General features: G+C 47.5%; 1 protein-coding gene across 1 annotated transcript in view; it reads left to right on the forward strand.

Annotated features, from left to right (window-relative positions):
• LOC130370973 (protein shisa-6-like) overlaps positions 1-27,292 on the forward strand; it is a 45,037-nt gene that overhangs the window by 13,519 nt on the left and 4,226 nt on the right. The window contains exon 5 of the mRNA XM_056576554.1: positions 26,299-26,358. Coding sequence (XP_056432529.1) covers positions 26,299-26,358 — 60 coding nt within the window. The remainder of the gene's footprint in view (positions 1-26,298; positions 26,359-27,292) is intronic.

The following is a 27,292-nucleotide window of genomic DNA, read 5'->3' on the forward strand; positions in this document are numbered from 1 at the left end:
GCCTGCAGATACATGGTGGGATCAATGTGATGGAGGAATAAATGGTGAATACTCAGCAGATACCCTGCATCCGTCTTCTGGAGCTGACGGGCTCCAGACCGCGTTCTGAAGCGGCGGGTGTCAGTGAAATGTGTGTGTGTGGCACGGTGGCAGTCGCCGTGTTAACCATGTGATTCATGGATCTATAATTTGTGAGCACTTAACCTGGTGAGAGAACGTCCTCAATGGCGGATAATGTATGGTGTGTGCAACCTCTCTCTCCTCTCTCTGGCTCGGTGTCTCTCGACCAGCTCTCTGGATGGGAGTCTGCAGGATCCCTCTCTCTCTCGCTCTCTCTCTCGCTCTCGCTCTCGCTCTCGCTCTCTCTCTCTCTCTCTCGCTCTCGCTCTCGCTCTCGCTCTCGCTAGCTAGCGCCGTGTCTCTCTACCTTCTCCCCGGCAGAAATGCGCAGAATCTGAGGTTAAATGATTCCACCTTTGTGCGCTCGTCCACAATCTGTCACATATCCTGTGTACAAAACACGTCCACCTCCTCAGGGTGTTCGCATCTATTACACCTCTCCTTCTGTCCTCTCTGCTGTCTCCTTCTGTCCTCCCTCCTCCTCTCTTCTCTCTCTTCCTCTTCTCTCTCTTCTCCTCTTCTATCAGCTCTCCTCCTCTCCCATCCCTCTGTTTCTCTCTCTCCCCCCCTCCACTCTCCTCCTGCTCCCTATCCTTCCTCCTCTCTCCTCCCTCGTCTCCTCGTCTCCTCCTCCTCTCCCCCCCTCCACTCTCCTCCTGCTCCCTATCCGTCCTCCTCTCTCCTCCCTCGTCTCCTCGTCTCCTCCTCCTCTCCCCCCCTCCACTCTCCTCCTGCTCCCTATCCTTCCTCCTCTCTCCTCCCTCGTCTCCTCGTCTCCTCCTCCTCTCCCCCCCTCCACTCTCCTCCTGCTCCCTATCCTTCCTCCTCTCTCCTCCCTCGTCTCCTCGTCTCCTCCTCCTCTCCCCCCCTCCACTCTCCTCCTGCTCCCTATCCTTCCTCCTCTCTCCTCCCTCGTCTCCTCGTCTCCTCCTCCTCTCCCCCCCTCCACTCTCCTCCTGCTCCCTATCCTTACCCCTCACTCCTCCCTCCTCTTCCCCCTCTCTCCTCCTCCTCCTCCTCCCCCCCTCTCACAGCCTGTAGCGTCCATCTTGATTAATTACGAGTTGCCCCCCCCCCATCCCCCCCAAATGTTCTCCTCCTGAGGGAGATGCCCCCCTCCCCCCACCTCCTCCTTCCTGCTCCTTCGTAAGGTGACCTTGTCTTAGTGGGACACGCGGTAACCTCCACCACCGGGACACCACAATGTGTTTGGTGACAGAAAAGGGGGGAGAAAGAGATGGGGGGGGGAGGGAGAGAAAGGGGGAAAGTGAGGTGAAGAGGGAGTAAGTTAGGGGCCTGGTGGAAAGATGAGAAGATACTGAAAGGCATACAGGAGAGGGAGAGAGGGAGAGAGGGAGAGAGGGAGAAAGAAGAGATGGGAAGGGGGGAGAGATGGAAAGGGAGAGGGAGAGAGGGAGAGATGGAGAAAGAAGAGATGGAGAGGGAGAGGGCGATGGAAAGAGGGAGAGATTGAGGCGAGCGGTAGACTGAGAGGGGAGGAGAGAGAGAGATGCCGAAAGAAAGAGAGAGTGAGAGAAAGAGAGAAAGAGGGTGAGGAGGGAGGGATAAGGAAGAGTGAGGGGTGGAAGGTTAAAGTAAACTAGGCTGCTATCATTTGTTCAGTTTGTCGCTGGTCTCCGCACTTCCCAGTGGCTCCTCCTCTTTCTCACTCTCTGCGGTGGTGAATTTGTTAAGGGTAACACCACTGTTAACCACCGGCATCCAAATAAAGCTCCAGGTGTTTGAATAGGTGTCACAAGGTGAGGGTTAGTGTTAGGACATTGATGTTAACTACTGTTGTGTTAATAAAACGGTGTTTGAATCGCTGCCATAACAGCAATTGAGGCCATTAAGGAGGTTGAGGACATCTCGGGAGCATCATTTTATTTCAGCTACAAATCTTCTTCTGGCCGGCCGAGTCTCTCTCTCCCGCTTTCATTTCCGGTGGACCCCGACTCCGGGCTCCCCCGGCTGGGTAAACCCGGTGCCGCCCCCCCCCCCCCCAGTCTGATTGCATGCCGTAGCTTTACCAGGACGTCGCACTGTCGTGTAGTGGAGACGGATGGCTCGGTTATAGCGTGTAATGGGGCTATCCGTCTGGCGTTACTGTCCCAGGGTCTACGAGGCTCCAGCCCAACTTCCTCCCGACGCGCCAGTGGACGCCGGTTATGGAGATGTATGACGGCAACACTAACAAGCAGAGGGCAGACAGACCCATGTCGACGTGTTGGAAGCCTCCCCTAATGTCTGGGCCCAGTGTTGTCCTGTCGAGGATGAGGAGGGGGAAACAGGGGAGGGTCTGACCGGGGGGGGAGACGTTTGGATGGCTGTGAACGGACGTGATCGCAGCCCCTGTGGGTTGTCGATGGATCGAGTATCGATGAATGACAAAAGGAAATGATGGCCACAATTTCGAAGATGCCTTTAAAACAGCTTGCTGTAATCTCTTTTTGAAGCAGTCGTTATGATCTCTTACGAACAGCTTGCCGCTTGAATCCACCGAAATCCGTGCCGCTTCTGTCGGCCGCAGGAACACTCATCTAGGTTTCCTTCTCTCTTGTTGTCTCTTCTTTCACGCTCTCTTGCTCTTTCTCACTCCTCCCTCGCTTCTCCCTTCTCGCGCTCGCCCTAAACACACAAATATCCAATGACACACAAACACGCACGCACGCACTCACAACAAACACTGCTTAGTGCTCTGTGCCGGCCTGTCACACTCGTTTCCATCCAACACTATAATCACATCGGAAGGGTGGACCAGTGCAGAAACACTAGGGGGTGTGTGTGTGTGTGTGTGTGTGTGTGTGTGTGTGTGGTTTTATTTAGACAATTTCCACTGAACATTGAAGCACTTAATTTTCAGTACACACACGCACGCACGCACGCGCGCGCACACACACACAGATTAACATGATATTGATAAATGATGGCTTTGTGTCTGCCTACCTCGACTACATAGCTAAAGTGCATGACTAGGAGTCTGCATTGCTCGCTGTCTGACCCCGCGGTGGAGATCGAGAGCATGAGGGTGATGGCGTCAGTGTGAAGTGTGACCAGCGATGAGTGCTAAACTGTCGTGTGTGAACGCAACGGCGGCGTTAGCATCCTGTGGATAGCATCCTGGCAGCCATGTTGAATCTTGCTCATCTGGATCCAGCTGTCGGGTGACCTGAATCAGGGAAGGCTCTGAGGAGCAGAACACGGCAGAGCTCTCTCCAGAGAGCCGGCGCCAGCGGTTAGCAGTTGGTGGTTGGCTTTTAGCACGATGCTAATGGCTAAGCTTAACGCGAGGGATAATGGAGTCGCCTGGAGCGTTTAGAGACACGGATACACACCTGGGCGCCATCACACACACTAGAATATGCACACAGGTAAACACACCTGATCAGACACACATGATCACACACAGAACACACACACCGATCAACACCCACACATATACACACATAGAGAACGAGATACACACCCGGGCATCACAGACTGAAATGCACACCTGATCACACGCACTCAAATAGGCACACAGGTACACCACGGCGTCATCACACACACACACACACATGCACACAAGATACACACACACATGCGTATACATATTGACACACAAAGGAGCACAAACTGAAAAAAACCACACGCAGGCACACAGTAATCAAGTGCTTTCCATACATGCAAATACCCAATGCCATGCAAATTCACACACACACACACACACACACACACACACACACACACACACACACACACACACACACACACACACACACACACACACACACACACACACACACACACACACACACACACACACACACACACACACACACACAGATAGCTCTAAAAGCCCCCCCCCCCTCCACACACACACCACTCAGACCCATAATGCACCAGGTGAGTGGGTTCCACCTGGTACATTATGGGTCTGAGTGCCTCTCTTACAATGATCGTCATCTCTCAGACGTCACCTCCACCATTCCTCTGGTTGGAGTGGATGCTTCTAGCTACCTCTCTGCTATCCCGCCAACATATATATACCACAGAGGCATATATAAACCAAAGCCTTTATATATGCCTCTGTGCGCCAAACGCTTACAGCTAACCTTCTCCCTCTCAGATTCAATCATCTCAGTGCATAACTACCTCTCTGCTAATGACTAATAAGCTTTCATAATGAAACCTCTACTAAAAGCTGAGCCCCAATCCTTGATATCTGGCTTTTTTGCAAACTGCTAAAAGCAAACCTGACCCTTGATATATATGGCTCTTTCTGCTAACCCTCTAAGTGCTAACTTCTCTTTTAGTTCTTCTGGGAGCAGATTTCAGTTGCGGGTCCACTGACCCCAACCCAGCTAAAGAACACTTCATGCAGGTCAACCAACTTCGCCTGTCAATTACCCACAGGTCGTTAGCCGCCAGCCAATCCAGGGTCGGATGGACTCCAAATACTGCAAGGGGTGGCTTTTATTTTGTTAACCAGGAAATATCGTCTCTGTTGCGAACCGCAGACACTCTGATATATTTTGTTTGGGCTTTAGTCGACAACACAAGCAATAACCTGCAGATGGGAAAGTATAACCCCAGCAATGGCTGCTGGGTGTTTTGGAAGACGAGAGCTTATTATGAGACAGGATGAGGATCGACACGGAGATGCAGCGAGCGAGAGGAGGTTCGTAAAGCGCGGCAATACGAGTAATAAGACGGAGGGGGGAGAGCGAGGGAGACATAGGGGGAGAGAGAGGGAGGTGACTGTTTTTAATGGTGGTCGGCGGAGGCCCGCAATTAGGGTGTAGCGGGAGGTGTCTGTCACCCTAGCCGCGTCGGGGGGCCGCGGACTCTGTTCCTGCTCGTTAAAATAAGACAGCAGCTGAATCTCGGCTCCTAATATCCGGAGGGGGGGTGGGCCCAGCTGGAGCGAGTGGGGAGCCGATCCTGTTAGCGCTGGGATGGGAACCGCGGGGTCGCTCTCCCGCGCCGCGGAGCGGACGCCGGGACGACCCGGGTAGCCCGCGCCACGCCACGGACCCGGCCACGCCTTTATTGTTTCGTTGGAACGCGGAAAGTGTGCGTGATGTCATCGGTGCTCTGTCTGTGTACTGATAAAAAAGTAAAGGGGGGAGATGGGTTAGGGGGGAGGAGGGAGAGAGGAGATGGGTGAAGGGGGAGGAGGGAGGAGAGAGAGGAGAGGGGTGAAGGGGGAGGAGGGAGGAGAGAGAGGAGATGGGTGAAGGGGGAGGAGGGAGGAGGGAGGAGAGAGAGGGGGAGGAGGGAGGAGGGAGAGGAGATGGGTGAAGGGGGAGGAGGGAGGAGAGAGAGGAGAGGGGTGAAGGGGGAGGAGGGAGGAGGGAGAGAGGAGAGGGGTGAAGGGGGAGGAGGGAGGAGAGAGAGAGGAGGAGGATGGGTGAGGGTAAGGAAGGGGGAGATGACGGAGGAGGGAGGAGAGAGAGAGGAGGAGGATAGGTGAGGGGGGGAGGCAGTGGGGGATGAGGCATGGTTGAGGGGAGAGGTTGTGGGGAGGGCGGAGAGAGGAGGGAGAGAGATGAAGGAGGCTTTACGGTCTGCTGTGATGATGCGCAGCGCGATCTTATCTGATGCAGCGTGTCATCGGCGTGCGGCAAAACGACGGCTCAATCGAACAGGTTCACCCCCGTCGCCTCCCCGAGGCCACTCGGGCCACGTGGGGGAAGGAGGCGGAGGGGGGGGGGGAGGGGGGGGAGCAGGAGCTCGGGGCGCCTGGCGCAGAAAGCATCATCTGCCTCCTCCTCCAGTGCTCCAAGACGCGAGTAGGGGGGAGGGAGGGGGAGGAGAAGGGGGAGAGAGGGGGAGGACCCGCCGGCGACTCTCCACTGTGAGACTAATTGAACCCGCGGTTCGGAGCGAGCCCCAGGGGCCGACGGGGGGGGGGGGGGGGGGGGGGGGCCTCTGTTTACATCGAAGCATGACGGAGGCGAAGGAGGGAACGTCTCCGGACGCCGGCGGGGTCACATGACTTGGCGTGGCGGCGTGGCAGCGAGGCGCCCGCCGGGGCGGCCTGTCGGCGTCTGTCACGCGAGGTTATTTTCGGAGGACGGATGAAAAAAAAAGCCAAACTGTCCTCAGATCCATCAGATGGGGCAGAACTGGGCCACAGAGGACGGATCGGGGGTTCTGGAACGCGCCATACAGCGGATCACGGCGACGCGATCAAACAGGCCCACTTTATATACCGCCCTCACCCTCACCCTCACCCCTCTGAAGGACAGACTCCCCCCACCAGAGGGAGAGGCACTTTGAGAAGGAACACACAAAGGAACACAGAAACATCCTTAGTAGTCGAGTAGTTTATGGATTTAGTAAATAAGGGTAAGGAGATACAGATGCAGTACATTCAAGTATTGGATCTGTTATTGTAACTCAATCTATTCTGGTACTGCAGTATATTTGAGTACCTCCTTATATTCTAGTTCTGAAGTGTATTCTTGTATCGCAGTATATTCTACTGCTTCATCGTATTCTAGTACTGCAGTATAAACTGGTGCTTCATTGTGTTATAGCACGGCAGTATATTGTAGTACTGCAAAATAATCGAGTGCTTCATTGTATTGTAGTACTGCAGTATGTTGTAGAATTCTAGTTTGCAATATAATCTAGTACTGCACACCTCATTGTACTCTAGTCCTGCAGTGTATATTAGTACCTCATTGTGTTCTAGTCCTGCAGTGTATACTAGTACCTCATTCTATTCTAGTACTGCAGTGTATTGTAGAACTCTAGTTCGGCACTAGAATGTAGTTCTTCAGTATACTCTATACACAAACAAGTGAACCGGGACATCAATAATAAGTTCTGGAGAGCGGCGCTGGCCTGGTTGCGTCGGCACGCTTCGCTACACGTGTGTAATAACCAAACAGTATCTGCCGGGCGTGAAAAAAGGAATCAATTACGCCCCACGTCAACCGTTGATAAATGTTTGCAGTTTTTCCCCGGTATGTTTTATCAGTGCATATATTTTATTATTAATATTATTATTATTATCTGCTTCTGGGGACCCAGGAGAGGAGCTGGGAGAGAAAGGAGAGACAGAGAGCAAAGAGGAGGGTGAGGAGAGAGTTCTTAAACAGAGGGTGAAATGAGTCGGTCTCTCTCTCCCTCTTTCTCTCTCTTTCTTTCTCCCCCTCCTTTCTCTTTCTCTTTCTATCTTTCCTTTTTTTTCTATTTTTCTTTTCTCTTTCTGTTTTTCGTTCTTTTCTCTTCCTCTTCGTTTCGTTCTATTTTTATCGTTCTTTTCTCTCTCTCTCTCTCTCTCTCTCTCTCTCTCTCTCTCTCTCTCTCTCTCTCTCTCTTTCTCTCTCTCTCTCTCTCTCTCTCTCTCTCTCTCTCTCTCTCTCTCTCTGTCTCTGTCTCTGTCTCTGTCTCTCTTTCTTTCTCACCCTCCTTTCTTTTTTCTTTCTATTTTTCTTTTCTCTTTCTCTGTTTTTCGTTCTTTTCTCTTCCTCTTCGTTTTCGTTCTATTTTTTCTCTCTCTCTCTCTCTCTCTCTCTCTCTCTCTCTCTCTCTCTCTCTCTCTCTCTCTCTCTCTCTCTCTCTGTGTCTCTCGGCCATGGCTGGGAGTGCTGCTGGTTCGTCCCCTGAAGAGAGAGGGTGCACTGCGGTGAGGCCCGGTCTCTGGTGAACACACAATCTGCATTGGCCCACATTAAGGCCCCGGCTCCCACGGCCCGGCCCCCACGGCCCGGCCCCCACGGCCCGGCCTCGGCGCGGCTGTAGCTGCCGCAGAGCAGCGGCCGTGGGGGTGACCGGGAGGAGCCGCAGCCCCACTCAGGAGGTTAAAGTGACCTCAATCACTCCGGAACCTCCCCCACCAGTTTGACCCCAATCGCTTTGAACACCCCCCTCCCAAATCCACGCAGGTGGATTTGGGAGGGGGGGTGTTCAAAGTGGGGGGGGGGGGGGGTTCAAAGTGATTCAGGTCACCTGGAAGAATGTCCTCTTTTCAAGTAGGACCTCCCGCTGTCTCTTTCCTCTCGTCCTCGTCCTCCTCTCTGTCACTCCTCCTCCTCCTCATTCTCTTTTTCCTCCTCCTCCTCCTCATTCTCTTTCTCCTCCTCTCCCTCCTAGAGGAGCACGATGTGATGCATCTCAGAAACAAATTGGAGGACAGAAAGGTAGACAGGAAGTGATTGACGCAATATTTTCAAGAAGAAAGGATATTTAAAAACTGTTTAAAATAAAATGCGGTTAAAAGCCAGTAGTTCAGTAGAACAAATGATATCCTTCCGTATCAATACATTGTTGGTTTTTAAATCTAGAGTTGTTTTTAAAAGTGACCAATATTGGCTGACCTACATACTTTTAAGACGTAAACAAGCTACAATAGGGTTTAAATTGTAAAAAGAAACCAGAAAATCGTCTTGATATGTAAAGGAAGGTCATTTATTTTGAGACCGATTGATTTGTTTTCATTCTTGGGTTTCTCTCGCAAAACCCAGATCTCGGGCGCTTGGAAACGATGCTCAGAGTATCTAGTCCCGCTCCCTCTCTCCCTTTCACTCTCCCTCTCCCTCTCTTTCCCTCTCCTTCTCTCTCTCGCCCAATGCACTCTCTTTCTCTCGCTCACACTCTCCCCCTCCCTCTTACTTTTGCCCTCTCTCTCTCTCTCTCTCTCTCTCTCTCTCTCTCTCTCTCTCTCTCTCTCTCTCTCTTTCTCTTTCTCTCTCTCTCTCTTTCGCTCTTTTGCTCTCTCTCTGCCCCCTCTTTCTCCTCCTTCTCCTCCTCCCCTCTCTGAGGTTCCCAGTTTCCCTTTCTTTTTTCCCGTGTCCTCTGTGTGACACACGTTTCTGCCGGTAAAAGTCAGCGGTCGTCCGCCAATACCGTGACCTTCAGGGAAACTGCACAGGTGGTCTGCCTTGTTTGATTTAATATTCAAACCCCAGCCCCCCCTCTGCCATAATGCATTGTAATAACTCTTATTTTCTATTCATTCGTACACTTAGAAGTGGACCGAAATGCCAGAGATAGTTTCATTTTGAAAGAGGATGATAGGGAGAGGATGGCATTTATTTAGAAAACACATCACAGTGGCGAGCATCAGAAGGGTATTAAGAATTCTTATTTAAGTCGAATGGCAGAGAGAGACTATTTTGGAAGGAAATGAGAGAGTCTTTTATTTTGGAAAGCCATCACCGAGTGTGGTATCGGGTAGTACTACAAAATCCTAAATCAATGCAAATATACCGTCACCCTGATCATCCTTGATCTCTGAGGGTTTAACCACATCTCACATGAGAATCACTGAGGCTGTTTAAAACATACCCATGTCTCCCCATAATGACTAATAATTTCAAGATGAACTACTAAACAATGACCATAACACCATTACTACCAATAACATTCCTATGCTCCTATGCTTCTGAAATTGAGACCTCCTTCCAATGCAGCTGTGTGCGGCAATTTGTCGCCAGGGTGTCTGGTTCCCAGCGGAAAGGTTCTGGGTTCGATCCCCAATGCCCAGAATCTACCGGAGCCAGACGCCCTAATATATAACGCCTACCTGCTCCTTCATGACTTTTACCCAATTGACTGTCCCCTTGGATAAAGGTGTCTGCCAACGAGAAACAATTATACAAAAAAATATATAAATACAATTGCAAAGAAATAAATTAAGAGTAGGCTGTAACTCATTTTTGTGGGCCAAATGATCTGCTCCTAGCTAGTGCCTCTGCATGCGGCATGAGTAATACATAGAATCACCTGCTGTGATGGTGCGCCCGCCTCTGTAAGTTAATATCATCCAGCTGGGCTCCAAGAGGACCCAGGAGTCTGTTAAACCTTCACAACAGTGAAGGTGAGTTTAGTGCCTATACCCAAACCTTTAATCATGTGCACCAGCCCAATAGGCTGTGAGGGAGAGCAGAGTTGGTGTTTGACTGAGTGTTACAGTTCTACAGAAGCTCTCGGATAATGAGATCCTTCCACAGTAGCTGGAACAGTAACTCTTTTAGATGACCGAACGGTGGGGGATCGAGTTTATTCACCGTACTCAGGAGTTCAACGTCTGCTCCTTATCTTTCTCCTCCTCTGGTTTCACCACTGCGAGTGTACTTTAATTTGTGTGTTTCCTCTGGTGACCTCCAGATCTCCCAGACCAACTCGTCTTTATTGAGTTCAGTTTGAAGTTCTTGGTGTCTGGTCAGGGGTGACGGCGGGTTCTTAAGTTGGCTTTTACGCATAAACGAGGGAGTGAAATGATTAAAAATGTCTGCCCTTGGAACAAAGTCACACGAAATGACAGAGGGGGTGGCCTTATATTATATTTATACTTAATCTATTTTAGTTTCTGTACCATTATAACGCCACAAATACTTGCTCACACCACGAGTGCTGTTCGTACGCGGTGTGTTCCCACTGGCTGGGAAAAGTAGAACAGATGACCTCTGTGTGTGCGTTGACTTCAGACCACGTCGTAGTCTCTCACACATACAACCGGGATCGTCCAGGGTACCTCTCAGACCAACAAGGTGATCACATGTCAAGATGCCAACGCAGCCTCCCGGAACCAGACTCACAACAGACATAGTCGCCGAGAGCCAGCCTTTCCAGAAGTCTTTTGCTGAACCTGTTAATAACTGTTCATGTTTGACTCATTGACCAAAAGGTGTTTGTTTCCATCCCTAATGTGGGCAGTAGTCTACCCGTAGGCCTCCTGGAGCAAGATATCTTCGGTCCTACCTGCTCCTTCATGACATGGGTCTGGATTCACTGAAAGTAGCTTCGGATAACAGCATCTGCTGAATGATTAAACAGCGGTAGTATGGTAGTAGTCCTGATCATCTCCACCCAAACGAAGCGTAACCTAACCCTTTTTTTATAACTTATCGTGCGAAGAGGGCAGTGGAGGAGTCTGCCTAGTGACAGCATTTTTATCGGTTTCGCTACGCTGTTCTGCTTTTCCAGCATCTTTCTATTTAAATTTACGGGCCATCATTTATTGTGTTTTATCGGCTCAACCTGACCTCTACCACTCTTTGATTTAAACCAGCTTATAAACGCTGCTTTTGATCGCTGGTTCAGGCAGAAAATAAACAAAAAGGGTAAATAAAGATTTATGCTTGTCATAAACATCCATCAAGATGTTTACACTGGAGTCTAGGGGACAGCTGTTGATGTGAGCTCAGAGGAACGCCGTCAACGTTTGTTTGCCAACCGGTTTCGCTTGTTTGGCTTCACGCGATATATCAAGTCCATATGTTTCGATCGAGATGAATGCTTCTAAAGCAGATCAATTTAACCAGCAGTGAATTCCTCCCGATAAAAATTCCGTTGAAAAAGCTGTCAGCGCCCTGATTGGTTGAGAGACGTCTGTGTTGTTTTATATATTTAAAGGAGAAGTAAAACCCAGCTGGTATTGCTTCGGTTTGGGTCTCATGTTGGATGTTATTGGATGTTATATGTTATTTTTGGATGAAGACAAAGTTGTTAAACGGCGGCCATACACTGCCCAGCCAATCAGAACACTGACTGAGTGATGACATCACACTGATGACATCAAGTTGCGTTCCGCAATGGCAGAAAGTTAGAGGGATGACAGATGAAAGGAAGAGGAGGAGACTAGGAAACTCAGAATTGTAGCTAAAGCTATACGCCATTATTACCAAGGGTGTTGTGATGAAGAGATAAATGAAGCATTGAGTGTTGTGATACAGAGGAAAACCTACCAGCTGGTCGTGTATGTTGATATTCAGAGAGGAACCACATTTGTCTGGAGCTGTCACAACATGGCTGCTTCAGCCCAAGGCGGCGGCTAGCTGCGTAGCGCTAGCGGGTAACCGTGATACTGAATGACGGACCGTGACCATGTGACACGGCTGGTGTGTCATCCCGGGTTTACCCCCAGTCTTCTGACAGTCTACTGTCGGTGGATATATCCACAGAGGTATGTTTGTGCCGGGTTTCAGAATTGCAACCAAATGATGACTAATTGCTACTTTGAAGTTTAATGCTTAGAGGAAGTTTCACTATCAACGTGTTTTTTTTATTTTACAAAACGTTGCATCATATTTGCTGTTCTCTCCTTGAGACTGCTGATCCATGTCTCCTTTCATCTTTTGAACACAGTTCCACCAAAACAACGAATACCTTCTTAGGTATTGAAGATGAACCGGTGTTGTAGCGATGCAGGCCGGGAAAGCACTCCTGCAGAGTTAGCTGATGATGATGATGATGATGATGATGATGCTGGGGATGAAGCTTTAGCCAGCGGCGGTCGGAGCTCCATGTTGAGGCGGGTTAAATGTCAGCAGGGCGGAGCTGTGACATCGCAAGTAGAGGAAAGGCTACAGGTTTGACCCTTGACCTCCGTTAAAGAGAGCAGGAAGGGAGGCGTGTCGTTTGCTGCTCTGCGACCACTCACTGTGCAATCTTTAATATTAACCTCCACACCCGCCCCCCCTCCCTCGCACACTGTTTTAATACGATCCGGCGCTGTGAATGTGTGTGCGCACATGGGTGAATGAAATGCCCATCCCAGCAGCTGTGAATCAGCTATTATTATTAATGTAATTTTATTAAAGCATTCTGTTTAATCGCCACAGGAGTCCTGAAACCGTTCTTAACAGCAGGTCATCCACTAAGACTGCATCCTGGATCAATATGTACTCCTGGCTAATGAGGCTACACAAGCTGATCAGTAAGGGAGCCAGGTCTAGTTAGGGAGTCGGGTTTAGTTTGGGTTTTTTAGGCCTTGTGTTGTGGTGGCGTGGCGAGATGAAGAGGGAGGGTGGCTGGAAAATATTCTGAGGAGATGTTTTGAGGGGGGCCCCAGGCATTCATTTGATTATTATTTGGGTCATTGATCTGGTTGTTATTTGGAGGGGTTAATTAGGAAGAGGCTTTGATATGTCAGAGGGATCTGAAGATAGTGGAGATGCACTCAGTCTCTTTTCTAGGGCTCAATATGTGGGTGCGTTGATCGTGTAAACACTCATTTCATATTTAATATGTAATAAAACAAATGGATGCATCAAATAACGCTTGTTTACCATCTAATCACCATACGAGAACACTTTCCCACCTCCGAGTGAGAGCTTTACGACGTAATCTCGCTTCGGTTTGCAACAAACAGACCTCCTGGTCCCGAGCACTCGTTTTCAGAGTAATTATATGTTATTAATATGCTAAATGTGCGCGGTTGTTAATCCTTCTGTTTTAATAATCTCATGTTTGGCCTCGTGCCGGCGGTCTCTCCCGAAGCCGGTTGAAAAGACAAACAATCATCTCCCTTGCTGTTTTGTCCTGATCATATTATCTTAGTTAAAATATCGATCAACTACCGGTTAAAGCGCCTAGGGAATAACAGACTTTCAGCGACGGCGATGTTCAACGTTACCCCACACGCGGTTAGCTTCTGGTTGATCTAGAAAAGCCAGCGGCACCATAATGGGTTTCCGCGGCACCCCGGACCCCCCAGTGAGAGCGACTCTGCGCCGTATGATTACATTAAGATGCAGGGTTAAGATAATCACAGCTGATGCACACTCTAAGTATCTCTCTGAGGCCTCGCCCCGCTGAGCAGCTTATCAGGAGCATCGGGACGAATATAAACGGGGTTTCTAATCTAATATTATTATACGCCGCTGACAATGCCCGGGTTAGGGCTTCCATTCCCACTGGGGCCGTGCACAAATGTCTGTAAAGGTATTGGAAGACACTTTGGAAAATGGCGTCCACCTAATGGCATAGGTTATGTTATGTTACGTTGCGTGACGTTAAAGAACGATGAGATCTCTCTCTCTGAGTGTGTGTAGTGAAGGCTGGTTTAACCTGTGCACGCTGATTGCTCAACCTTCAACAGGTGTGCAGCCTCACTCAGCCCCAGAGTCTAATCAGTCTGACTCGGGCCAGGTGAGAGACAGATGGATATAGCTAGATAGCTAGATAGGAACTTTATTAATCCCTCTGTAATGTTCCCCTCAGGAAATTGCACAAAAATATGGTACAAATAGAATTAGAGTTAAAAACAAGTATAAATGTGCAAAATGCTAAATGCTAAAAACATGAGGCTTATTAAATCCGCCATTACTCCAACAGATATGTGACGTTATGTCAAGATATGTTAAGTCCCATTATGTTACGTTATGTTGCGTCACATACATTTACGTTGCGTTAAGTTGAATTACGTTATCTTTCATTATGTTACGTTATGTGTTATGATATCTGTCCTGAACATCCAGGTTATTACCAGTACCAGTACTATTTAGAATCATAAACTTCAACGTCATCCAAGTTCATTCGAATATAACACCGATAAGCAGTGAATAGTGTTATTAAAAAACACCCGGTGCATCTCTAGCTAGATCACAGTCTTCCATCAGCTCGTTTGAAGCTCTTCTCCAATCACTGATTTTGTATTCATGAGTTATTGAATTAAATAATAAATGAATAAATACCACCTCCTGCTCTAAAATATCACACCACATAAATGTACAACTCGCGCATGTGTTGATCGACAATCTGCCTTCCACACAGGCCTTCTGTTCTGTCGTCTCGACCAACCGTTTGGCTTAATAGTATAATAATATAATAGTAATGATGTTAAATTGGTTCTGTCGTCAGATGGTGTCGCATTGTCATCTCTCCTGACGCATTTCTCTTTAATGTCGTCTTCCTCACTGCAACATTAAAGCTGTTTTTTATAACCTTGCATAGGAAGATGTTAATTAGTTCTATTATATTTCTGAGCGGGCACCCCGCTGATCTGTGTGTGTGTGTGTGTGTGTGTGTGTGTGTGTGTGTGTGTGTGTGTGTGTGTGTGTGTGTGTGTGTGTGTGTGTGTGTGTGTGTGTGTGTGTGTGTGTGTGTGTGTGTGTGTGAAGTGGGTTGTTCCTGGTGTATCTCTGTTTCAGCAGCAGTGACCTGCTGTCCTTCATTTCATTAAATATTCCAACGTTCTCATCATGATCTGCTCCTGATGGTCTGGAGTTTGACGAAAGGGATAATAGATTCTGAAAGCGTATGTGTGTGCACACACACAGACACACTCACACAAAGACACAAACACCACTCAAATGCCATTCTTCTTCTATTTTGACAAGCAGACACACACACACGCACACGCACACGCACACGCACAGCATGCTTTCAAAGCCATTTCTCTCTATTTGCAGGTGTTTTTTTTATGAATGCTACCCGTTCCTCTTTCCCTCCATAATATCCCATAATATCCCTGCAGTGTTCACCGCGAGTTCTCTCCTGGCCTACACCAGAGGTCAGAGGACAGGTCTCTCAAAGAGAGACTCTGTGTAAGAACTCCCTCCTCTTCCTCCTCTTTGCTCTGTTTCCCTCCCTGCCTGTGTTCATACCCTGGCCTAACCCTAGGAGAGAGAAGCTGCCTTTTCTCCAGGTTCATTTTAACAGCTTTTTGTTTGTTTCGCAGTGGAAAAAAAACCGCAACGGGTGAGACCAAACCCCAGGGCGTGAAGGGACTGTGTCTAGTGAGTGTGTGTGTGCATTTGTTCAGAGATAAACACATTATTCCCATGACTCATTGCTTTCTCACCAATTCCTGCACCTTGACCCTAAGGCATAGCAACCCTCACACATAATACTTAAGTAGAACACACCGTAACCTCTTTCTTCTCCTCCTCTTTCTCCTCCTTCCCCAACTCATCTATTTTGCCTCATCCAATGATGCATTGTTGTCCTCGAACCCTTGCCTTGACCAAACTCAACCTTTAGCTAAACTTGACCATCGTCTTGAGAAGAAAGAGAACAGGGAAAGAAGGGAGGAGCAGTAGCACCGCTGGGGAGGGAGAGGGTGAAGGCAGAGAACATGATGCAATGAGCAACTAGGAGGAGCAGGATGGAGCAGGAGACCATGGTGTTAGTAACAGCTAGGGTGAGAGAGGGTGAAGGCAGAGAACACGATGCAATGAGCAACTAGGAGGAGCAGGATGGAGCAGGAGACCATGGTGTTAGTAACAGCTAGGGGGTGAGAGAGGGTGAAGGCAGAGAACATGGTGTGAGTAACAGCTAAGGAGGAGCTATAGGTTGGAGGAGGAGCTCATGGTGTTAGTAAAATGATTGGAAAGGGGTTTGTGGTCTGGTGAGGTTATGGATCTGCCTAAAACCACGAGGAATCAGAATTAAATTGGTTCGAAGGAAAGCTTTGACATCATAATACAACTTGTTTTCAAAGTTTTTCCCTTTAATTTCACGACATTACATCTCTGCTTTCTGTACTCATACACTTTCAACAGATTTGACAGAGTTTACCCGCTACACTCTTCCCTCCATCCCTCCCCCCCCTCCCCTCCCTCTCTCCACCTCCTCCTCTGTTGTCCTCCAACCCATCTGCCGAACTCTCTGGATCGGAGAGCCTTCTGGACGTAAACAAAACCAAAACAAAACCTCTTCCAAATCGATGGGTTTCCTCTCGTCTGTCACTCCTCTCCTCCTCTTTCACTCTCCTCCCCTCTCTCCTCACCTCCTTCTTCCTTTCCTCCACTCCTATATCCTACTCTGACTCCTCCTCCCTCTCCTCCCCCACCCTTTCTCCTCACTTTTCCTTATTTCTCTCCTCCCCTTCTGTCTCGCCTCCCTCCCTCTCCTCCTCTTCTCCTCCCTCTCCTCCTGATCGTCTCTCTCCTCGTCCTCCTCCTAATTTCATCCTACTCCTCTTCTTCTCCTCCTCTTCTCCTCCTCCTCCTCTGCCTCATTTTCCACCTCCTCCCAGCCCGTCCTGACTCCTTCCTGTCTGCCACCTCCTCCTCTTGACTCCTTGCTGTCTGCCGGCTCCTCCCTCCTGACTCCTTCCTGTCTGCCAGCTCCTCCGTCCTGACTCCTTCCTGTCTGCCACCTCGTCCATCCTGACTCCTTCCCGACTCCCTCCTGTCTGCCACCTCCTCCCAGTTCGTCCTGACTACTTCCTCCTGCGTCCTGACTCCGTCCTACCTCAGAACCACTGGCGCCTCGGACGGGCCGTGGAGCTCTGAAATGAGTTGCCTCTCCTTTGGTTCCCGAGCAGCTGGCTTCTCCTCCTCTTCTCCTTTCATCTCCTCTCTCTGCCTGATAAACAAGTGTCTTCCGTTGCCGTGGCAGCGGGAAGGTAAACACAGTTGGTTGGAAGATAATCTGATGGCGGCCCATCCTCCATGGGGAGGCAGAGTAGGGATTATTCAGTGTTTCCTGAAGAAATACCTTCAACTGCTTAGTGTCCTCTTTCTTGTCCGGGCTTAGTCCAGAGCATGAATAATGGTGCAGGATAGCCTAGTCGGGGGTCAGGGTACTCAAACCCCTGCCTGGTCCTCCAAAGACCTGTCTCTGTTCTTTCCATTAGAAAATGGAAATTAGAAAGTCCCACTCCACCAAGGTCTTTTAAAGAAAATAAGAAATGTATAAACCGAAATTGCACTTATTTGCACTCTTGAGTGTAATGCTGTAACAGCATCAGTTCAACGTGGTGCCATTTCACAGAATGCTGTAGTACTCAGACATAGCAGTGTACACATCCCAATTAGAAAGTCCCAGTAGACGCACACCGCCTAGCTAGCTAGCCGTCTGTTTAATTAGCTGTCACTGCTACCTGGCTAGCAGTGGGGGGTATGTTAGGGGAAGTTTGGACACCCATGGAGTACACGCGTATCTCCCTGGAAATGAAGTCAATTAAAATGTTTACTGACACACCTGCTGTGCAGTCGTAATGTGCCTTCAGTTAGATGTTATAGTCTGTATTAGCTTGGTGTGCCTTAAATACGCTTAAGTGTTGCAATTCTTCTTTACTCGATATCCCTTTAAAACGTGTTCGAGTTGTAGTTCTTAATAGCTTGATCATTCTTCCATACTTGTGAGATTGTAGTTCTTATTATCTTATTATCTTATTAGACTTATTATTATCTTCACGTCCCTGTAATATCTGTCAGTGTTCTAGTCCGTATTAGATTAATGTGTCTTTAATACATGTCAGATTGTAGTTCTTTAACTAACTAAGATTAACTAGATGTTCCTCTTTATAATGTGCCAACTTTAAAAACATCTCCGTAAGTACATCTTTATTACCTGCGTTCTTTAGTATACCTCAGGTTGGTACTGATATAGAGTAGCTAGAAGAGCAGTGCATTGAGAGTAAAAGGCCTCTGAAGTCTGAACCAGCTCTGTGCTACCCTACGCTATGCAACCTACTCTTCATGCTAACCTTCAGCACCTGTGCATGGAGTCAAGTCACCTATATAAGTAAATCCCTTAATCCCAGAGACAGTCTCAAAAGGCTTTACTTGGCCATATTATACGACCTAACCTCCTTTCCCCTAATTCGTCTGCTGGACAAGGAAAAACTCCCACCCCCAAATCACCAAAACCTTGAGAAGGTACCCAGAAGAGGGATCCTCCTTGCAGGGGGGGTTAGCTTAGTGCATTAGGTGTCCGGTGGTTAAACATAATTAGCAGAGTTAGTTTTAAAAAGCCCTTGACTTTGCCCCTGCCCAATCCTTCTTTCCACCTCCATGTTGCTGTGCTCGTCATGTCCTCGGGTGCCTAGCAACCGTCCCTGTCGCAATACGTTTCTGATCTTTGTTGCAAGCTTTGAATCCCATAATACCAGCTGGAGGGCTCACAACCCAGCACCTGTTGGCCAGGTCAACACTTTGAAAGGCAACAGACTGACGTTGGACCGATGGTAGGTGTAAGGGACGGGAGATGAGCATTAGGAGCTTAAGAAAATAACAGGATTTTATCAGCGCAGATTTACTACAGTAGATATTCAATCCAAGATATTTACTGTTCAATGAATCTGAACGAGATTGGTCTTTAACTTAAGGGATCTTTGATGCATTCATTAAAATTAATGCAAATACTATCCTGTGATTGGATGAAAAGGATATGCACTGCATCTATGTTTCTCTCTTGTTGCAAACGTTTGGGTAAATATGGTGGATTCTTCTCCCACACCTTCTTCAGTGAGTAGGATTCACAAAACGTCCCGCCCTCAGTGAGGTGATCTCAAACACCTTCAAGCCTTCAGTGAGGTGGACTCACACACCTTAAGGTCTTCACTGAGGTGAACTCCCATCATTTCAGGTCTTCAGTGCGGTTGACTCAGAAACCTTCAGGTCTTCACTGAGGTGGACTCACACACCTTAAGTTCTTCAGTGAGGTGGATTCCCATAACTTCAGGTCTTCAGTGAGTAGGACTCACAAACCTCCAGGTCTTCAGTGAGGTGGATTCCCATAACTTCAGGTCTTCAGTGAGTAGGACTCACAAACCTCCAGGTCTTCAGTGAGGTGGATTCCCATAACTTCAGGTCTTCAGTGAGGTGGACTCACACACATTCAGATCTTCAGTGAGGTGGTTATCAGTTGCTCGATCAAGCATGGAAAAGGCTTTAAACCCGTCATATGGGTCTTGCCAAGCACTTTGATGTTGTTGTTTTACCCCAGAAATTCATGGGGCTGAGCTTCAGAGGAAAACGAATTGATCCGTTAGATGTGATTGGCTGTTCCTCATCTTTGGGAGAGCGTGATTGGATATGCTCCGCCCGGTGCAGCTGAGAGCTCACAGCGGTTCACTCAGAGTTTAACCGAGTTTAACTTTCGCCTTTTTGCTCCTTTTCAACCCGATACTCAGCGTTGAGCATCCTCTCCGCGTTTCATGCTCCAAAGCTTTTCCACTCCCCATTATTTTGGTTCTCTGAGCTCTTCGAGACATCTGTAGGAGTGTTTAGTCGCATCGTTGGGTGTGTTTGTCTCGCCACCCGCGGCTTTGAGGTAGCAGATCCTCAGCTACGCCCAGCAGCGTCGCGAGCGGTAATGACTTCCCTGCTCGGCGGCTTGGCAGTAGCCCTCATTCTCGAGGTGGTTAACAGAGGAGATCAATAGCACACACTCAGGCAGCTAATCAATCACCCTGATAACTAATCCGTCAGCACGCAGCAGAGGGGATGCCGGGGACAGAAGTCCACTTGGATTCTAGCGTCTCTGTAATGAGGATCCTGCCGGGGTCGGACTCACAGCAGTGACAGTAGAACGTGTTGTCTCCAACCCGGCGCTATCATCGTCCTCATCATTATCACCCTCATCACTAACCGCTGGAATCTTCATCTTCTTCTTTCAGCCCAGTTTCCCCCCTGGGGATGAATAAAGTGTAATGTTTGTAACTCCATCTTAGAAGCATTCTACAACATCATCATCATCAACATCCCTATTCTATGGGTCTGATGATGGTTATATTATGGGCCTTATGATATTGTTATGCCACAGGTCTAATCGTATTATTATGGATCTTATGATACTGGAGTAATACAGGTCTAATCCTATTATCATTATGGGATTTCTGATATTAAATAATATTAGTATTAATCTTACGATATTGTAATATTATGGGTCTTATGATTATATTACCACACATCTAATCCTATATTATGGGCCGTATGATGTTGTTATATTACGGGTCTTATAATGTTATATTTAAGGTCTTATGATGTATTTTGGGTTTTATGGTTCGGTAAACTAATGCAGAGTTCAGAAGCAGAGAAACTGCACAGACCAGCTGAGTGTCCTGGAGAAATATCTGTCGTATTTATATGTAAATACATCATTATCATAACACCCAGACGCGTCAGCACACACAAATATGCACACATACACAGATGGGCATACACAGAATAACAAACACACAAAAGATAGAAGCAAAGGCACACACACATGCAGGCACACACACACACACACGTACGCACACAAAAATAAATACACAAACACATTACAGATTGAAGCACATACACGCACGCACGCACACACACACACAGTCTTACAAGCAAAGACAGAAAAACACAGACAAAAATTCACAGAAGCGAAAACACACACAGGCACACACACACACACACACACACACACACACACACACACACACACACACACACACACACACACACACACACACACACACACACACACACACACACACACACACACACACACACACACACACACACACAGGTGTAGGCTGATCTGGGTGGACACACTCCCAATTGTGATGTCACTAATGGGTACATTTTGATAAGGCTGCGATCGAGGAAGTCATCAACATCATAATGTACAGAAGGAGTTCTGAGGAACAATTAGCCTGACATAACAAAGTTCTGTCTGACGTTGTGTAGTTTGTAACGAAGCGCTTTTTGAGACTTCCGAAACTTTGCATATTTCATGGAAGCTTATGATTAGGGTTCAAATTAATCAGAACATTTAAAAAGTTTAGAAAATGGAAAGCAGCAATGAATGTCAATGTTTTCCAGCCGCTAAATCCGAACGGCAAAATGAATCCTAATCAGTTTAAATTTACCACTTTCAGACATCCTCGCAGACACAGATCTGCTGCTCACCAGCCGCCTGCTCATGTTTCATCTGCTACCAACCAAACGGCCCCAATTATTCACACAAACGCTGTTAAATATTACATTGCATCCCACTAGACTGCAAATATCCACAGCATTTCCAACTTTTGTCGTATAGTTCATAAAATATTCATAACCACTCAAGCCTTTTGATTAATTTTATTAAACAGCCATAAGATCTGTTATTATGAAAAGGTCTTAATGTTATGTTGAGTGTCGATCCTTAATTATCTATAAAATAACAAATGAAGACAAATTTATCTTGGATAAGTAAATTCTCATGAGGCTTGAATGAATAACAAATGAATGGTCCTGTGTGGTATTATGTTGGTTAGTATAACATATATAAGGGTGGTCTGTATGTTATGGGGGCTGGTCTTCAACATGAAAACATTAGGTGGAAACCCCAGTTCCCTTTGGTAACATTAAGCAAATGAGTGCATGCATTGCCACGCGACCTGCCATTCATCGGATGATCAACACTCAATGACCCCGGGTGGACTTGTGTTTTACTTATCCTGGTTTTAAGCTGTCCTGCTTATATCTTCTCCTGGTTTGAGGGCTGCTGGTGTTGTTGATCGTGTCTGCTGTGGGAGGGGAAGGGGTGGGAGGGGGGGGGGTACTATGTTTTGCAATATGTAGCTCAGATGTAGCTGTGTGCGTGTCTGTGTGTGTGTGTGTGTGTGTTTGTGTTTGTGTGTGTGTGTGTGTGTGTGTGTGTGTGTGTGTGTGTGTGTGTGTGTGTGTGTGTGTGTGTGTGTGTGTGTGTGTGTGTGTGTGTGTGTGTGTGTGTGTGTGTGTGTAATAATTAATGTATATGTTTGGTTTAATTTGATGTTTGTTTGTTTGTTGATTGAAGGGCTTCAGCTGTTGACCCATTAACACAACCGCTGATGTGCAGTGAAGAGAGAGAGAGAGAGAGAGAGGGGGGGGGGAGTGAGGAGGTATGGGGGGGGGGGGGCATGCAGATATGAAGGGGGGATGTGAGCAGAGAGGGAGAGGAGAGGGACTCAGAGAGTGACGGAGATAGAGCAGAGGGAATTAGGAGTTATGGAGATAGAGGGTGCTGAAGAGAGGTAGAGATGGAGGGAGAGAGACAGTGAGAGGAGGATGAAGAGAAGTGGAGGCAGGAGGAAGAGGAGGAGGAAGAGGATGGTCCTGAGCTCCCTAGCAGCAGGGATAACGGCAGTTTTGTATGATGTTACTTCTGATGAACTGAAGACATCAGATAAATCTGTGCTTATCCTCGTTAGCCAATCACACGACCCGGGACCACCTGCCAATCACACGACATGGGACAACCAGAAGGCTGGCCTCTGAGAGGCCAACTGTCAACGAGGTGCATCAGCCAATGGGATCGCAGGAGCATGAGTGTAACTGAATTTTTCTCAGATTGCTGGAGAGAAAACTACTAATCAGTTGTCTGGGGTCAAACTGTTTACTAGAGATTATTGATTACTATAGGAATGATTGATCGTGTGTGTGTGTGTGTGTGTGTGTGTGTGTGTGTGTGTGTGTGTGTGTGTGTGTGTGTGTGTGTGTGTGTGTGTGTGTGTGTGTGTGTGTGTGTGTGTGTGTGTGTGTGTGTGTGTGTGTGATAGGGATAGATGAAAGAGAGAGAAGAAGTTGGAGAGAGACAGAGTGATAGATGAAAGAGAGACAGGGAAGCGAGAGGGAGACATAGTGATAGATGAAAGAGAGAGAGGAAGTAGGTCACAGCAGGGTCTCCCAGTCCTGTGGACATGTTAGTTTGACTCTATCGGCACACTGTGCTATCACGCTGTCAACTGCTCTAATAGAATAGTCCTGATACAATGCTAGCTCCTCTATTGATCATTACTGTTAGCACAACACTTGCTGCTCAATCAGTTATTACTTTAAGCACAACCCTCGCTCTTCGAACAGTTATGTGTGTTGCACAAAGCTAATAGTTGTTTAGTTCTCTGCTAGTTGCCTAAGCCTGGTGGAACTGGATTCTCCATCTCTATTGATTAAAATAAAAGTGTTGGACATTCCTGGTTGACTAAATAAAAGTCCCCCCACAGTATTTGACTGGTGCTACAATGAAGCATATACTCGTTAGAATAGAATGGGTGAACAAGCGACGTTGTGATAAAGCTACTCTAGCACTATGTCCGGGTGTGTTTGTTATGTAGCATTAAAGTTTACCGTAGCCCCTCCAATTTAGATATGCTTTGATTGTTCTCAGCCAATAATGAGCTGACCAGCAGCCTTAGAAAACCAAACGTCCTCCCCTTTGATACGATGTTCAGTGTGTTTTCAACAGCCCAAGATGCTGTCTAGCTTCAGCAGCTCATGGCGGTCTCAGTGTACTCCCTCTCCCTCCAGGGATGGACTGACATAATCCTACTTCTGCTCTGTCTGCTTGTTTGCTCTGAGACATTGAGATGCCTTGTTTACCCATAATCCCTCCTTAAGGACCCGAGACCGCCCTGGGTATCCACACGTAGTGCCTGCTGGAAAAGTACTGATTTACTGTTGTCAAAGTGGAAACCCCCCCAAGAAAAGCAAAGTCTTCCATCAGACGTTATGTGTAAGTAAGGGCAGGATAGTGTTGAGACTCCCCGCTGAATGGTTCTGTATTCGATCCCCAGTGTCCACATTGCACAACCTAGAGTAAGATGGCATCTAAACGCGACCTACTCCTTAATGACATCTATCTGAATTAATATAATTCACATACAGGGGATCAAACCCTGTACTTTTTTGAACGGGAGTCAAACATCCAAGTCACTGCGGTACCATGTTCTCCTTTGCTTTGAAGAAACACATGTGTGTTTCTTCAAAGTGTGAAGAAACACACATGTGTTTCGACGATGCAGGAGGTATGGTCGGTCGAAGGGTTTGCCCTCTGTGCCGGCCGTCTGAAGTGAAACATGTTCCTTTTAACCTACTAGGTGACAGCCTCTAATAGACGGCACTTTCAGGAATACAACCAATAAAAAACAGTCGTCTAGTATTCATTTACGAAACCCAGCTTCAAATAGTGCTTAAATTCATGCCTTCAGTCAAATAGGACTATGAAGTACTCATAAAAGTATTACACAAAGACATGACCTCGTTCCTCTCGGAGCATCAGGAACTCTTTGATGCTGATTATGTCTGCTGTCTGATTTCAGCCAAGATGGTTGCCGGCTACTGGTCTCCTAGCAACCGCCTCTCGGCTACCCATAATCCTCTGGGAGATGGTGATGTTGTTCTGTGAAGTCCCAGATTCAGATCACAATGATCGAGGTGATATGCGGAGAGGAGACTCTGCAATAATTATATTCTTCAATGTAAAGTCACATTTCATCTTACTATCTTCTCTCATCTTATCGGATTGTTCTCCCTTATTCCGACTCTTTTCTGCACGATCAGATACAAAACACTTGCAAGCCCAACGCTCCGGATATAATCCAAGTTTTTTGTACAGCCGAGGCATTTAAAACTTTAGAAGAACTTCAGAAATGTTCAATTAAAACTCTTGGTCGTAATCTCTGGAACTGTTGGTGTGCTTGGTTAACTATTCATAAGATGTTTGCTTTGTTGTAAAGCCGTTCCTCTTGGACTCTCGAGCAGGTCTTTTTTTTAATTGGTGTCTCATATCCAAGCAAAGCATCCTTTTGGTCCAGGGGGAGCAAAATGATGACCCTGAAGGCTTGTTTTACAGTTTAATAACGGTAGTTCACTACTTAAGACACTGTCCGAGCGGAGTGGGAGGTCATTATTCTGTTGTATTAGTCTGTGTCTAATTAGTTTGAATCAATACAAATTAATGTTCAGCCATTTAAAAATAACTGCCATTTACCATTTATCATAACGAAATGGCAGTTCGTCATCAGCAAAGGGTCTTTGTCCCCCGCAATCCTGTTGGATCAATACTAATTACCCTCGGAGCTCTCGTCTATTTTTCAAACCGAACATCAAGTCTGATAAAATCGTGCCTAACAGATGTATGATATTTTGTCTTTAAAAGTTACCTGCTTCTTCCTAACAATTTCCCCAGGTAGGATTATGGAACGAGGGATAGAAATAATTAAAATGCAAATCACACCGAAAGAGAAGAGGGTATGGACAACTACGGACTAGACGTCTCTGATATATTGTTTCAAACCTCAACCTGATTTTGTTTGTTTGTCCTATTTCTCTTCTATGAGCGGAACAGCAATGAGAACAATGTCCTTCCTGGCATGCCGTACATCAGACCTATTTTCCAATCCCCTAATGAGTGTGTGTGTCCAATAAATGACATGCAAGATGGATTCCGTAATCTGTTGCATCTGAACTGAACTCTAATCAACCCGGGGAACAACAGGTCCCCGAGCAAGAGCACTGATTCCTTTAAACCTAAAAACCATGGCAACCCATTGCAACGGCCAAGCCAATCAACAGCACTCTCACGTAGTCCCTGTCACACACCATGTGTTTGTGTCCCAACACACGTTCCATGTGATGTGTATAATATTTACACACGTATACGTATGCCCTTCTATACAGAGAGGAACAGCCGGACAATTAGCCGGACTAATGGTGGCTATAGCTAACTGAATGGAAAGCTAACAGTTTGGAGAGCTTATGGTGGCTATAGACACCAGTGGCTGTAGCTTACTGTATGGAAGGCAACAGTTTAGAGAGCTTGTGATGGCTATGGATAACTGAATTGAACTGAACTGAATTGTGGCTATTAACTAACCTTGGGGAGGGCCGACGGTAGCTCTATCTAGTGATGGACTTACGAAGGGTACGTGCAGCTAACGTGGGGATGGCTAACGGCGGACATGGCTAATGGGCTGTCTCTCTCCCTGTCTGCTGTGGGTTGTCTCTCCAGGTAACCACCAACACGACTACCAGCACAGCCACCTGGACCTGACTCTCACGCCCAAGATGGGTGAGTAGCACGACAACGGCTTAGAAGCGAAACACCCACACACGCACGAGCACGTCGCACACACCCACAAAGACACACGCACAAACACACTCCTTTTACCGCATGGACCACCAGGTTAAGCTACGCCAGCGGACCTCCTGCATGTGTTGCATGCCAGTGGTTTGAATGCAGTTCACTGTCCCCCAACACCCCCCTCTCCTGACACCCCCCTGCGTTCGACATTCTGAAGATGAAGACTTGATTTGGAGTCGAAGATTTGTATTCAAATTGTCAAGATCCCCAAAGCAGGACGATGTGAGATTTTGTTATGGGGTGTGGAAATGAACGAGTCTTCATAAAGAGGAAAGTAATAAAGTCACACGGAGACCCCGGACGTTCCTTCGGTTCCGCGTGTCACGGGCGAAAACGTTTAGAAGAGAAAACCCGCCGCCGTCGTCGCACTCTCGGAGGGAAATGAAAAGTTGAGAGAATGAGAGGCTGGGAAATGAAGCCGTGCCAGGTTGTTGGCGCTTATTGAGAAACCAATCACTTTTATTGATCCCTCATTTATTTTCCTAGATGTGATTTTGTTCGGAACGAGGAGCAACAAAGCCATGCGTAATTACCCCCCAGCCTCCCGCGTCGCCCGGGACATGGCGGACATTGTGAATGTTTTCAGACTATATTTTAAACGAGTCCGGAATGTTCTACTGCTCCGGACGTTGTTTTGATGCCCGTTCCTCCGTCGAACACTACCAAAGGAACAAAGAGTTTTAAAAAAGTACCGAACAATTCTAAACCGAAGCCTTCACGGGTCGATTCATCTGTCTGAGTGGATCCAGGATGCGATGTGACACAACAGGTTTCTAGTCTCGCCTGGGCAGGCTGGCCTAGCGGGTGTTTGACCCCCAGGCCAGAGGTTTGGGGTCAAACCCCAATGTCACAGACCCCCGCA

The sequence above is a fragment of the Gadus chalcogrammus genome, chromosome 2 (genome assembly GCF_026213295.1).
Source record: "Gadus chalcogrammus isolate NIFS_2021 chromosome 2, NIFS_Gcha_1.0, whole genome shotgun sequence".
Lineage (NCBI taxonomy): Eukaryota > Metazoa > Chordata > Actinopteri > Gadiformes > Gadidae > Gadus > Gadus chalcogrammus.